Source organism: Trypanosoma brucei, chromosome 10, assembly GCF_000002445.2.
Source record: "Trypanosoma brucei brucei TREU927 chromosome 10, whole genome shotgun sequence".
Lineage (NCBI taxonomy): Eukaryota > Euglenozoa > Kinetoplastea > Trypanosomatida > Trypanosomatidae > Trypanosoma > Trypanosoma brucei.
Window position 1 is genome coordinate 2,072,176 of NC_007283.1, and position 12,968 is coordinate 2,085,143.

At 46.5% G+C, this 12,968-nt stretch overlaps 6 protein-coding genes across 6 annotated transcripts, besides 4 other annotated features; all 6 read left to right on the forward strand.

Moving 5' to 3' along the window:
* Nucleotides 1-243: 243 nt before the first annotated feature.
* Nucleotides 244-1,827, forward strand: Tb10.6k15.2040 (hexose transporter; the record flags this gene model as incomplete). Its single annotated transcript, XM_817985.1, has 1 exon — nt 244-1,827. The coding sequence occupies one exon, from the start codon at nt 244-246 to the stop codon at nt 1,825-1,827; it is 1,584 nt and encodes a 527-aa protein (XP_823078.1).
* Nucleotides 1,828-2,632: 805 nt separating this feature from the next.
* Nucleotides 2,633-4,219, forward strand: Tb10.6k15.2030 (glucose transporter; the record flags this gene model as incomplete). The annotated part of the gene is made up of 1 exon (XM_817986.1): nt 2,633-4,219. The coding sequence occupies one exon, from the start codon at nt 2,633-2,635 to the stop codon at nt 4,217-4,219; it is 1,587 nt and encodes a 528-aa protein (XP_823079.1).
* Nucleotides 4,220-4,848: 629 nt separating this feature from the next.
* Nucleotides 4,849-4,873: a microsatellite.
* Nucleotides 4,874-5,194: 321 nt separating this feature from the next.
* Tb10.6k15.2020 (glucose transporter) lies at nt 5,195-6,784 on the forward strand (the record flags this gene model as incomplete). Its single annotated transcript, XM_817987.1, has 1 exon — nt 5,195-6,784. The coding sequence occupies one exon, from the start codon at nt 5,195-5,197 to the stop codon at nt 6,782-6,784; it is 1,590 nt and encodes a 529-aa protein (XP_823080.1).
* Nucleotides 6,785-7,208: 424 nt separating this feature from the next.
* Nucleotides 7,209-7,237: a sequence feature (AT_rich).
* A 235-nt stretch (nt 7,238-7,472) lies between these two features.
* Nucleotides 7,473-7,599: a sequence feature (T-rich).
* A 10-nt stretch (nt 7,600-7,609) lies between these two features.
* Nucleotides 7,610-8,620, forward strand: Tb10.6k15.2000 (chaperone protein DnaJ; the record flags this gene model as incomplete). The annotated part of the gene is made up of 1 exon (XM_817988.1): nt 7,610-8,620. One exon carries the CDS (start codon nt 7,610-7,612, stop codon nt 8,618-8,620), a length of 1,011 nt encoding a protein of 336 aa, XP_823081.1.
* Nucleotides 8,621-8,881: 261 nt separating this feature from the next.
* Nucleotides 8,882-8,920: a microsatellite.
* A 549-nt stretch (nt 8,921-9,469) lies between these two features.
* Tb10.6k15.1990 (small GTPase, putative) lies at nt 9,470-10,150 on the forward strand (the record flags this gene model as incomplete). The annotated part of the gene is made up of 1 exon (XM_817989.1): nt 9,470-10,150. One exon carries the CDS (start codon nt 9,470-9,472, stop codon nt 10,148-10,150), a length of 681 nt encoding a protein of 226 aa, XP_823082.1.
* Nucleotides 10,151-10,715: 565 nt separating this feature from the next.
* Nucleotides 10,716-12,581, forward strand: Tb10.6k15.1970 (hypothetical protein, conserved; the record flags this gene model as incomplete). The annotated part of the gene is made up of 1 exon (XM_817990.1): nt 10,716-12,581. The coding sequence occupies one exon, from the start codon at nt 10,716-10,718 to the stop codon at nt 12,579-12,581; it is 1,866 nt and encodes a 621-aa protein (XP_823083.1).
* Between the last annotated feature and the right edge of the window lie 387 nt (nt 12,582-12,968).

Consider the following 12,968-nt stretch of genomic DNA (forward strand, 5'->3'; position numbering starts at 1 on the left):
ATAAATAAAAAAAAGTTTTAATAAGGTCGGTACTGTAAAAAAAAAAAAGCGACACTAATGGTGTGCTGCTTCGGTCAGCTCTCCCTTTGCTTTCACACTGTGTGGAGTCTGTGTATCACTGCTTCAGCTGCACGATGCCCTTCATCTTCGTGGAATCATATTCTTTCTCCCTCCCATATTGTTTTATTATTGTCAGTTACGCAATCAGGCAAACTCATATAAATTGTCCAGTGACCCAAAACAATGACTGAGCGTCGTGATAACGTTTCCCACGCACCTGATGCCATCGAGGGCCCAAACGATGGTGCTCACGCCGAGGACACATCGCCGGGTTTCTTCTCATTCGAAAATCTTGGTGTGGCGCAGGTACAAGTCGTCGGAGGAACTCTGAACGGATATGTTATTGGGTATGTTGCTGTGTATTTGCTGCTGTACCTGACGGCAACTGAGTGCAAATTTACTACGGAGGGTGCATGTGGCGGAGCTAAGATATATGGGTGCAAATGGAGCGGCACGACATGCAAATTCGAGAATCCCAAATGTAGTGAAGGCTCCGATCCTTCCGATTCTTGCAAAAACGAGGTGGCCTACACGTCTGTTTACAGCGGTATCTTTGCCTGCGCCATGATCGTTGGTTCAATGGTTGGGTCGATTATAGCCGGGAAGTGCATCACTACGTTTGGACTGAAGAAATCATTCATCATTGTCTCAGTCACCTGTACTATAGCTTGTGTTGTGGTGCAGGTAGCGATTGAGTACAATAATTACTACGCACTGTGCACTGGACGAGTGCTCATAGGTCTCGGCGTTGGTATTTTATGCTCTGTTTGCCCCATGTATGTGAATGAGAACGCACATCCCAAACTCTGCAAGATGGACGGTGTGTTGTTTCAGGTGTTCACAACACTTGGCATTATGCTTGCCGCGATGCTGGGTCTGATTTTGGACAAAACAGGAGCTAGTAAAGAAGAGGCAAACATGGCTGGGCGGTTACACGTTTTTTCAGCGGTACCGCTTGGATTGTCCGTCGCCATGTTCCTAGTGGGCATGTTCCTCCGCGAAAGCACTGCAACATTTTCCCAAGACGATGATGGTAAGGCTGATGGCGGAATGGACCCCAACGAGTATGGCTGGGGGCAGATGTTGTGGCCACTGTTCATGGGCGCTGTAACCGCTGGTACGCTGCAACTGACTGGGATCAACGCGGTAATGAACTATGCGCCGAAGATTACAGAGAACCTCGGAATGGATCCATCACTTGGCAACTTTCTGGTTATGGCATGGAATTTTGTGACATCCCTTGCGGCTATTCCACTTGCGTCACGCTTTACGATGCGTCAAATGTTTATCACCTGTTCCTTTGTTGCGTCATGTATGTGCTTGTTCCTATGTGGAATCCCAGTGTTCCCCGGTGTTGCTGAAGAAAAGGTGAAGAATGGTGTGGCAACTACTGGTATCGCCCTGTTCATAGCTGCATTTGAGTTTGGTGTTGGGTCGTGCTTCTTCGTGCTTGCACAGGACCTTTTCCCACCATCATTCCGACCTAAGGGCGGTTCGTTTGTTGTCATGATGCAGTTTATCTTTAACATCCTTATTAACCTATTGTATCCCATTACAACCGAAGCTATATCTGGTGGGCCAACTGCCAACCAGGACAAGGGACAGGCCGTTGCATTCATACTGTTTGGTTTAATTGGCTTGATTTGTTCGGTTCTGCAGTTCTTTTACTTGTATCCATATGATGCCAATCAGGACCATGAGAATGACCATGGTGGTGAGCCTGTGGAACAGAAGACATATCCCGTTGAAGCATCTCCGCGGAACTAAAGCACTGAAGCTTAATTCATCTGGTGAGGTATTGTTTGTCTCGCCCGCATGACTCATGTGCTGGGGAAGTGTAAAAGGGGGGATGGCGACGAAGTTGTTTCTTGCATATTTCTCGCGCATCTGATGAATTAAAAAAAAAACGATTATTGCATAACATGATTATCTGACCACAAAACGTTTTGTAGTTTGAAGGAGGTAATTGGGTAATGTTTTAGAGGTCGTCAATATTAGTGGCGTTAATGAAAACGGATTTTAAAATTTACTTCTTTTTGCTGTTTTATGTTGTCTATATATACTTTTGTTTTTCCATCAAGTCGACTGTGCCTATTATTATCTGCTCCGTTTTGTAGCAGCGGATGGACAGATGGATGAAGTGATATATGAGGGCAGTATGCTGTTAGTGTGTATGTGCACTCTAAAGCTGCTGCTGTGTCGGGATAGTGATTTACGTAGGGCAGTTGATTTTTCTTTTTTCTTTTTTTTTGTAATATTATACAATTGAAGACGTTTCTTAATATTTTTTTGAAAAAAAAACATTGTGTTGTTTTTTATTGGTGTACAGGGGACAACTCGTTTTATTAAAACCCTTTGTCGTTGGGCTGTGCCCCAATTCTGGCGTCACGCGATGTTCTTCTATAATGATCTCTTACTTTACCCGTAACACCACATTAATGGTTTATTTCACTTTTTTGGTTGATTTTGTTTGGATTGCTGCCGCCACATTACGTCTCCCTTCCATATTGTTTTATTATTGTCAGTTACGCAATCAGGCAAACTCATATAAATTGTCCAGTGACCCAAAACAATGACTGAGCGTCGTGATAACGTTTCCCACGCACCTGATGCCATCGAGGGCCCAAACGATGGTGCTCACGCCGAGGACACATCACCGGGTTTCTTCTCATTCGAGAATCTTGGTGTGGCGCAAGTACAAGTCGTCGGAGGAACTCTGAACGGATATGTTATTGGGTATGTTGCTGTGTATTTGCTGCTGTACCTGACGGCAACTGAGTGCAAATTTACTACGGAGGTTGCATGTGGCGGAGCTAAGATATATGGGTGCAAATGGAGCGGCACGACATGCAAATTCGAGAATCCCAAATGTAGTGAAGGCTCCGATCCTTCCGATTCTTGCAAAAACGAGGTGGCCTACACGTCTGTTTACAGCGGTATCTTTGCCTGCGCCATGATCGTTGGTTCAATGGTTGGGTCGATTATAGCCGGGAAGTGCATCACTACGTTTGGACTGAAGAAATCATTTATCATTGTCTCAATCACTTGTACTATAGCTTGTGTTGTGGTGCAGGTAGCGATTGAGTACAATAATTACTACGCACTGTGCACTGGACGAGTGCTCATAGGTCTCGGCGTTGGTATTTTATGCTCTGTTTGCCCCATGTATGTGAATGAGAACGCACATCCCAAACTCTGCAAGATGGACGGTGTGTTGTTTCAGGTGTTCACAACACTTGGCATTATGCTTGCCGCGATGCTGGGTCTGATTTTGGACAAAACAGGAGCTAGTAAAGAAGAGGCAAACATGGCTGGGCGGTTACACGTTTTTTCAGCGGTACCGCTTGGATTGTCCGTCGCCATGTTCCTAGTGGGCATGTTCCTCCGCGAAAGCACTGCAACATTTTCCCAAGACGATGATGGTAAGGCTGATGGCGGAATGGACCCCAACGAGTATGGCTGGGGGCAGATGTTGTGGCCACTGTTCATGGGCGCTGTAACCGCTGGTACGCTGCAGCTGACTGGGATCAACGCGGTAATGAACTATGCGCCGAAGATTACAGAGAACCTCGGAATGGATCCATCACTTGGCAACTTTCTGGTTATGGCATGGAATTTTGTGACATCCCTTGTGGCTATTCCACTTGCGTCACGCTTTACGATGCGTCAAATGTTTATCACCTGTTCCTTTGTTGCGTCATGTATGTGCTTGTTCCTATGTGGAATCCCAGTGTTCCCCGGTGTTGCTGAAGAAAAGGTGAAGAATGGTGTGGCAACTACTGGTATCGCCCTGTTCATAGCTGCATTTGAGTTTGGTGTTGGGTCGTGCTTCTTCGTGCTTGCACAGGACCTTTTCCCACCATCATTCCGACCTAAGGGCTCTTCGTTTGTTGTCATGATGCAGTTTATCTTTAACATCCTTATTAACCTATTGTATCCCATTACAACCGAAGCTATATCTGGTGGGCCAACCGGCGACCAGGATAAGGGACAGGCCGTTGTATTCATACTGTTTGGTTTAATTGGCTTGATTTGTTTCGTTCTGCAGTTCTTTTACTTGTATCCATATGATGCCAATCAGGACCATGAGAATGACCATGGCACTGAGCCCGTGGAACGTATTGCTTCTCCCGTTGATGTCCCCACGCCGCGGAACTAAAGCACTGAAGCTTAATTCATCTGGTGAGGTATTGTTTGTCTCGCCCGCATGACTCATGTGCTGGGGAAGTGTAAAAGGGGGGATGGCGACGTAACCGATATTGTTAGAGGGCGGGAATTCCCCTCGATGTTTACGTTGTGAGGTAAATAAAACAGGATTTCTGTTGGGCCTTTGGATTTGACATTTTAAGGTTATCTCCCATGTCCCTATTTTAACGAGGCAGCAATCGCTATAGTGTATCTGATGTACCAATTGATGAGGCTGACCGTTTGTTTTTCCAGACTGTGGTTAGAATTGTAACTTGATTCCATATTGTTTTAATGAGCGTACGGATTATGCCTTAGCGGATATTACTGTTATTTTTCTTTTAACTGAGCGAGTTAATTTACTGATTCTATTTCTTTGTAATTTAAAAGTTCGTTAATACCACGCTCTTTTCGATTATATTATCGATCACTTTGTTCTCTTTCATTTTGTCGACCTATGAATATTCTTGGTTTTCTGTCTTGTTGCACGGCAATAGATGGACAGATGGATGAAGTGATATATGAGGGCAGTATGCTGTTAGTGTGTATGTGCACTCTAAAGCTGCTGCTGTGTCGGGATAGTGATTTACGTAGGGCAGTTGATTTTTCTTTTTTCTTTTTTTTTTTTGTAATATTATACAATTGAAGACGTTTCTTAATAGTTTTTTGAAAAAAAAACATTGTGTTGTTTTTTATTGGTGTACAGGGGACAACTTGTTTTATTAAAACCCTTTGTCGTTGGGCTGTGCCCCAATTCTGGCGTCACGCGATGTTCTTCTATAATGATCTCTTACTTTACCCGTAACACCACATTAATGGTTTATTTCACTTTTTTGGTTGATTTTGTTTGGATTGCTGCTGCCACATTACGTCTCCCTTCCATATTGTTTTATTATTGTCAGTTACGCAATCAGGCAAACTCATATAAATTGTCCAGTGACCCAAAACAATGACTGAGCGTCGTGATAACGTTTCCCACGCACCTGATGCCATCGAGGGCCCAAACGATGGTGCTCACGCCGAGGACACATCACCGGGTTTTTTCTCACTCGAGAATCTTGGTGTGGCGCAGGTACAAGTCGTCGGAGGAACTCTGAACGGATTTTCCATCGGCTTTGTTGCTGTGTACATCCTTCTCTATGAAGTGGCGACGAATTGTTCATTATTCAAGACTACGGAAGCGTGCAAGGCCGTGGGTTCTTATGGATGTGAGTGGAAGGATACGGAAGTGTGCTCATGGAAGAAGGAATGTGACTCCGATTCCGATGGTGTCAATCCATGCGAAAGCCTTATTGGGTACAGCTCGCTTTACAGCGGTATCTTTGCTTCTGCCATGATCGTTGGTTCAATGGTTGGGTCGATTATAGCCGGGAAGTGCATCACTATGTTTGGACTGAAGAAATCATTCATCATTGTTGGCGTCATGAGTGTTGTGGCGTCTGCACTGAACCACATATCCGTGGCAACGAATGAGTTTTGGGTTCTATGCGCTGGACGAGTGCTCATGGGTATCGGTCTCGGCGTTGTTTGCGTTATTTGCCCCATGTATGTGAATGAGAACGCACATCCCAAACTCTCTAAGGTGGACGGTGTGTTGTTTCAGGTGTTCATCACGTTTGGGATTATGCTTGCCGCGATGCTGGGTCTGATTTTGGACAAAACGGTTAACTATGATAATGACCCCGACATGGCTGGGCGTTTTCACGGTTTTTGTGCAGTGTCATCCGTACTCTCCGTCGCCATGTTCCTAGTGGGCATGTTCCTCCGCGAAAGCACTGCAACATTTTCCCAAGACGATGATGGTAAGGCTGATGGCGGAATGGACCCCAACGAGTATGGCTGGGGGCAGATGTTGTGGCCACTGTTCATGGGCGCTGTAACCGCTGGTACGCTGCAGCTGACTGGGATCAACGCGGTAATGAACTATGCGCCGAAGATTACAGAGAACCTCGGAATGGACCCATCACTTGGCAACTTTCTGGTTATGGCATGGAATTTTGTGACATCCCTTGCGGCTATTCCACTTGCGTCACGCTTTACGATGCGTCAAATGTTTATCACCTGTTCCTTTGTTGCGTCATGTATGTGCTTGTTCCTATGTGGAATCCCAGTGTTCCCCGGTGTTGCTGAAGAAAAGGTGAAGAATGGTGTGGCAACTACTGGTATCGCCCTGTTCATAGCTGCATTTGAGTTTGGTGTTGGGTCGTGCTTCTTCGTGCTTGCACAGGACCTTTTCCCACCATCATTCCGACCTAAGGGCTCTTCGTTTGTTGTCATGATGCAGTTTATCTTTAACATCCTTATTAACCTATTGTATCCCATTACAACCGAAGCTATATCTGGTGGGCCAACCGGCGACCAGGATAAGGGACAGGCCGTTGTATTCATACTGTTTGGTTTAATTGGCTTGATTTGTTTCGTTCTGCAGTTCTTTTACTTGTATCCATATGATGCCAATCAGGACCATGAGAATGACCATGGCACTGAGCCCGTGGAACGTATTGCTTCTCCCGTTGATGTCCCCACGCCGCGGAACTAAAGCACTGAAGCTTAATTCATCTGGTGAGGTATTGTTTGTCTCGCCCGCATGACTCATGTGCTGGGGAAGTGTAAAAGGGGGGATGGCGACGTAACCGATATTGTTAGAGGGCGGGAATTCCCCTCGATGTTTACGTTGTGAGGTAAATAAAACAGGATTTCTGTTGGGCCTTTGGATTTGACATTTTAAGGTTATCTCCCATGTCCCTATTTTAACGAGGCAGCAATCGCTATAGTGTATCTGATGTACCAATTGATGAGGCTGACCGTTGCAGTAAAATATTCCTTTTTTATTATGTGTTGTGGTGGTCACCGTTTTTTTTAATTTATGACGTGTTATCGCTTTTTTTTGTTTTCGTTCAAGTGAGTGATGCGGGTTGTTAGTGTTACATATTGTCTTTTCTTGTTTTAATTTTGTAATTTCCTTAATTTTATTATTATTTTATTATTTTTTCGACCTATGAATATTCTTGGTTTTCTGTCTTGTTGCACGGCAATAGATGGACAGATGGATGAAGTGATATATGAGGGCAGTATGCTGTTAGTGTGTATGTGCACTCTAAAGCTGCTGCTGTGTCGGGATAGTGATTTACGTAGGGCAGTTGATTATCTCCTTATATATTTGTCTTTTTTTAAAGAAGGTTATGTAAATCATGAAGCGAAAACGGTTTTGTTTTTTGTTGGAGATGTTTATTTTTTAATTTTTTGTTTTTTTTCTCTATTTTGTAACAGTTTTTTATTTTTATTTTTTTTGGTTTTTGAAGGTGCTTTATTTTCTGTTTTTAAACTTCTTCCTCTTACTTTTTTTTAGTTTTTAGTGGGATTGATGGGTATTGACTACTACAAGGTGCTCGGTGTGTCGAGGGACGCCTCGCCAAGCGATATTAAGAAGGCGTATCATCAACTTGCGTTGAAGTACCATCCAGACAAAGCCAGTGGGAATCGGGAGGAGGCGGAGCGGCTGTTCAAAGAAGTGGCTGAGGCGTATGATGTGTTGAGCGACGAAAAGAAGAAAAAAATTTATGACTCTTACGGTGAAGAGGGTCTTAAGGGCGGGGTGCCCGATGGCAGTAGTGGCGGCCCTGGAGGTGCTGGATTCCATGGCTTTTCCTCTGGTGGTGGGACGTATAACTTTTCGAATAGGGACGCATTTAAAGTGTTTGAGTCTTTTTTCGGGAGCAATGATCCATTTGCTGGAGGTGACATGTTTGGTGGAGGTCCCGGACTACATCGTGTGTTTCGCGGATTTGGCGGACCGCACGGCTTTATGTCGGGTTTTGGCTCTCCGGAGATGTCGCCCGCGCACGAGGTTCCGCCGCTTGAGTACACTTTTTCGTGCACGCTGGAGGAGATTTACTCGGGCTGCACGAAGAAGTTCAACGTTTTGCGACCGCTGCCCACAGGGGAGGAGAAGAAGTTGTTTGAGGTGGCTGTACTTCCAGGATATAAGAAGGGTACAAAGGTGCGTTTCGTTGGCGAGGGTGGCATTGTTCAGGGCTATCCGCCGAATGTCATGGCAGACTTGGTGTTTGTGCTCGATGAAAAGCCGCATCCGCGGTTCAAGCGGGATGGCGCGGACGTTCTCACAACTGTCCAGATTAACTTGAAGCAAGCTTTACTGGGAACGACAATCAGTGTGCTCTGCCTTGATGGGACTACTCAATCGCTTCCGTTGACTGGGGTGAGCAAAAACGGTCGAAAGCTCCGTGTAAGTGGGAAGGGACTCCCCAATCGCAAGACGAAGCAAAATGGTGACATGTATGTTACCATTGAGGTGGTCATGCCTACGTCACTGAATGAGGCTACGAAGCGATTGGTTGAAAAATGTGAATTTTAGGATTAGTACCATCTAGAGTTTCGTGTGATGAGAGAACCCACGTCAGTTTTAACTTTCCACTTATTTCTGCTCGATACATTTTGATTACCTTCGTGTATCTTGTCGAGATTCGTGTACAGCTGCTGATACGAATTCCGCTAGGTAAAGGAGGAATGTAGGGGCCTTTCCACCCCACCCCTCCCTTCATCTTATCTCACACCTTCCGATCCGTCGTTACGTGGTGCGGTTGCTTTGTTGCTACCCCCATTGTTTTGATAAACGTTATTATTATTATTATTGTTAGCAATTATTATTATTATTTGTACTTCCTTTGCTCTCCGCCTGTGCGCGTCGATGATTGGTTGCATTCCTTTATTGCCTGGTGCTCAAAACCGCATTGTGCATGCCGCTTGTGGGGCACCACTGGAGGGCAAAAGTGGTAACGATGTATCAAATATTGGTAGTCTTCTTTCCCCTCTTCTCTTGTACTCTTGTGCTAGTGCTTATAGGGAAACTTATCTCCACTCATTTTTTTGTGGGTTGATTGTCGCATTTCCTTTTCACTCCTCTTGGCCATCTGCTTCGTGTGCGGTTTTGAGTCCACACATGCACGTTGGCCTCGCGTACAACGGTGTGTTTGACCCTATTTTTTTTTTTTTTTTGCTTTTGAACTCTATTTTCCCTTTTTGTGTGATGTGTGATCGGCTATTTTGCAAAGTGACTGTAGGTAGCCGGACGTGTCTTCTGTTGTGAAGGGTTTCATAGTAGCTAAACACTGCTCTCGTTGCCGCTTAGCTCATATCCCTGGTACAAACTGTTGTGTGTGTGGCTCTGCGGAAGAGGAGAGTGTGGCTTGAGGAGTTATTAGCGATGTTGAAGAGAGGTGGGTTAAACGGAGTGAAAGTAATTGTGATTGGTGATGGGAATGTTGGGAAATCGTCTTTGCTGCGGCGCTTCGTCACGGGCACATTTAGTAATCAGTACAATAGGACTGTCGGTGTGGAGTATATGGAGAAGAGCGTTTGCCTCCGTCAACGTAGCACGACAGTGAACCTCTTTCTTTGGGATACGGCTGGGCAAGAAACAGTTAGTTCTGTAAAGGATATCTATTACCTTGATGCCGCGGTGGCTATCCTGGTTTTCAGCACCGACAGTAGCGAGAGTTTTGCGAGAATAGAGATGTGGAAGAGGTGCGTTGAGCGTGTGTGTGGAAGCATACCAATGGTTCTGTGCCAGACAAAGTTTGATCTTGCACGGCAGGCCGCTGTAGTGGCTGAAGAGGTGGAGAAACTCGCTGTTAAGTTGCAGTTGCCTTTGTTTCGCGTCTCTACGAAGGATGGATTTAATGTCACCCAGTTGTTCGAGTACGTGGCAGCAATGTGCGTTAGCGAGGCACCGGGGGGCGAATGTGGACCGAGCGGCAAATTAAAGAGTGAGGCGGATGGAAACGGCTCCACAGGTGCGGGGAACGCAGGGAAGTCATCGAAATCTGGTGGAGCGGGGAAGAAGTCGTCCAAAAAGTCAAAGAAGAAAAAGTGCAGTGTTATGTAGCCGCTGGGTAAAGGAGCTGCCCGTTATTTTCGGCTGTGCTTTTAAATTTTATCTCACATTACTCGGCGCGTGTTTGTGGAAGTATACACACACACACACACACGCATAGTGCATTGTTTTCCAGTGCTCGACACGCGTGCCCGTTGGTACGGTAGACATGAATCGAACGCCGGCCAGTGGGGGAGGGTGTAGTGGGGGAAAGGTTCCCGTGACCTTTTGTGTGGTGATCATATTCCCTCCCTCTTTTCATTGTACGTTATCTACAAATGTTTTTTTTTCCACGCGCTTCTCGTTTTACTATCCTCTGTGCGCGGAGACTCTTTTGTGGTTGCATGTGTGTCCCTGTCTGTGCATCTGTGGGTGCAACTCCGCTTTGCCTCTTGATGAAAATGTGTTCCAGTTTCACTTTCTTTTTTTTCTTCTTTCCCTCATGGGTCGTGAAACAACATCACCACCAAAACGAGATTAGTGCTGAGGAAGGTCAGCTTGACCAGTAGCAACGACGAAATAACTGGGAAGAAGACAGCATCATTATAAATATTAGCATTACTCGTATAGGCATTGCATGCCACTTTTTAAACCATCGGAAATACCTGATAATTCGGCGACGGTCCCGCCCGTCACTGGTTGTCGAGACGGTTGTGTGGCGAGCGGCTTTGACAGCTACCCACGCGGGTTGATCGACCGATGTTCTGTTGGTGGTAGGACGAACATTTGGCCCATACATCCGGATGTACAGCAGGCAATACAGCTGGGCAAACATTTAAACATGAAGGCTGTCGTCCGTGGTATGAGAGGCACTGGAAAGTCCACAGTTGTCTCGAGGCTCTGCGGTTACGTGCCCGCTACTCGCTATACTCCATCAACAGGGATCAGCGCTGGGACGTTTTTTTATAGAAGCCGCACTTCAACCAATACTATGGTAGAGTGTGGGGGAGCAAAGGTTGAGTTATGGGATGTTGTCGACGATGCAACACCCTCTGGCACATCCGGCACGGTAGCGGATATGCACACCGTGGATGTTTACCGCGGCTGCCATGTCGCTCTATTTGTCATTGATAGGAGACGGAAAGAGTCGCTCGAGTACGTTGTGCGTGAAGCGCCCCACGTCCCACCAACCACATGTATCGTAATTGTAATTAACTTCCGCGATGCCCCCAGGGAGTCGCTTGTTGTGTCGGAGCGTGACGTTAGTGCCGTGTGCAAATCCCTTCGCCGGACGACAACTCCGATGGTTTTGGCGGTGTCTGGCGGTCGACCGCCTCTGGAATGTTATTCGACGTCGGCAATATTTGTGAGCATCAGTGCGGTGACAGGTGATGGCATGGAATCCCTATGGGATGCTTTTGAGACGCCATTCCTCCTTGTTAAGGTGCTGTCGCTTGAAGGGGAGATAAATTCTTGTTTCCAGCACATTGAGCGTCATAGCACCCGGACATTAGACGAGTCAGCAAGGCGCCAGTTGCATGAGAAGGAGGAACTGCGGAGGTTGCGCAAGGAGAGAGAAATGGGTGAGGCACGCAGTGGACATAATCCCCGCAGAGGCGATTGCGCCCCGCCGACACCGCGAAGAGAAGTCCTTTCCCTCACGCACGCGACGACGCGCGGTTGCGGAGGCGTGGTGTGTGAGGAAGAGGATGTGGAGGAAAATGGGATAGCGAAGGGCTTCTTTGATGACCTTGAAGGTGATGAGACATGTGAAGAATGCTTTGGGGACGTTGGCGGCCATATTGGTGTCCAGAGCAGCGAGGCTGCAGCGGACGACGAGGCGGAGACGCTCAGCAGCAGCCATAATGCTAGTTGTGTCCGTCGTTTGCCATCCCCAGTTGTGGCAGCGGCCGCATCACTGTTACGGGGGGACAAAGCAGTAGCAGGGGATTCATTAACTTCTATTGGCGGTTATACTGATAGTTTCCATGCGAACATGCCCCGAACAAGCAATTTGGAGGGGAGCACGTTTGACGGTCGTGGTGGCGGTTTTAGTTTAGGGGAGGCGGCGACGTTGGACGATGGTTTCTTTAGTGTCGGGGGAGATGAAGAGGAAGAGGAGTTACGCCTGACAGATGAAGAGTCCCTTGCAGGAAACGGCAGCGATGCTGATGAGAGTCTACCACCAAGGACTCGGATACAGTTGAAGGAACCCGTGTCGGTGAATTCCCTACCGGGAGCTGAACAGTCGGCGGTGATGACATCCAGCATGAAGGCAAATATCGATGTTCTTTTACGAGAAATGCAGAGCGTATTGCTAACGTCAACCGGATCTAAACCCAAGTCACGGCCAGAGCGCAGTAGCAGGCAAAGAAGCAACCGCGACCGCAAAAATAGGGAGTTAAGACGCCGGAGGGCGCATGGCGCCGCTGAGTGTGGGGAGAAAAAGGAGATACACTGTGACAAATACGATGATGGAACGTTTGAGGTTATACGAGATTGACAGACCGTATGGCATTTAACGTTGCTGAATCCGTTACTCTGGCGACGACTTTCTCCTTCCTTCTGCTCCCCCCGTTTCCCCCTCCTCTGAATGTTTGCTTTGTAATTATCATCAGCTAATTTTTACACTAGTTTCTTGCTGTTTCCACGAGTTTATTTATTTTTTACTCTTTTGTGTTGAATTCCGCTCCGGAGGTTGCTTCTCTGCATTTTTTTTTCCAAGGGCGAAGCAAGCAGGGGGAAAAGGCACGTGGAAAACCTAATTTTTGGTGATGTATTTCTTCATATTCCTCTCTTTTTTTTTAATTCTGCAGAATCTGTCGAAATCAAGTGCTTTCCAACGCTTATCTTTTGTTGTTGTTTTTTCGCACCGGGTGATATGTTCTTT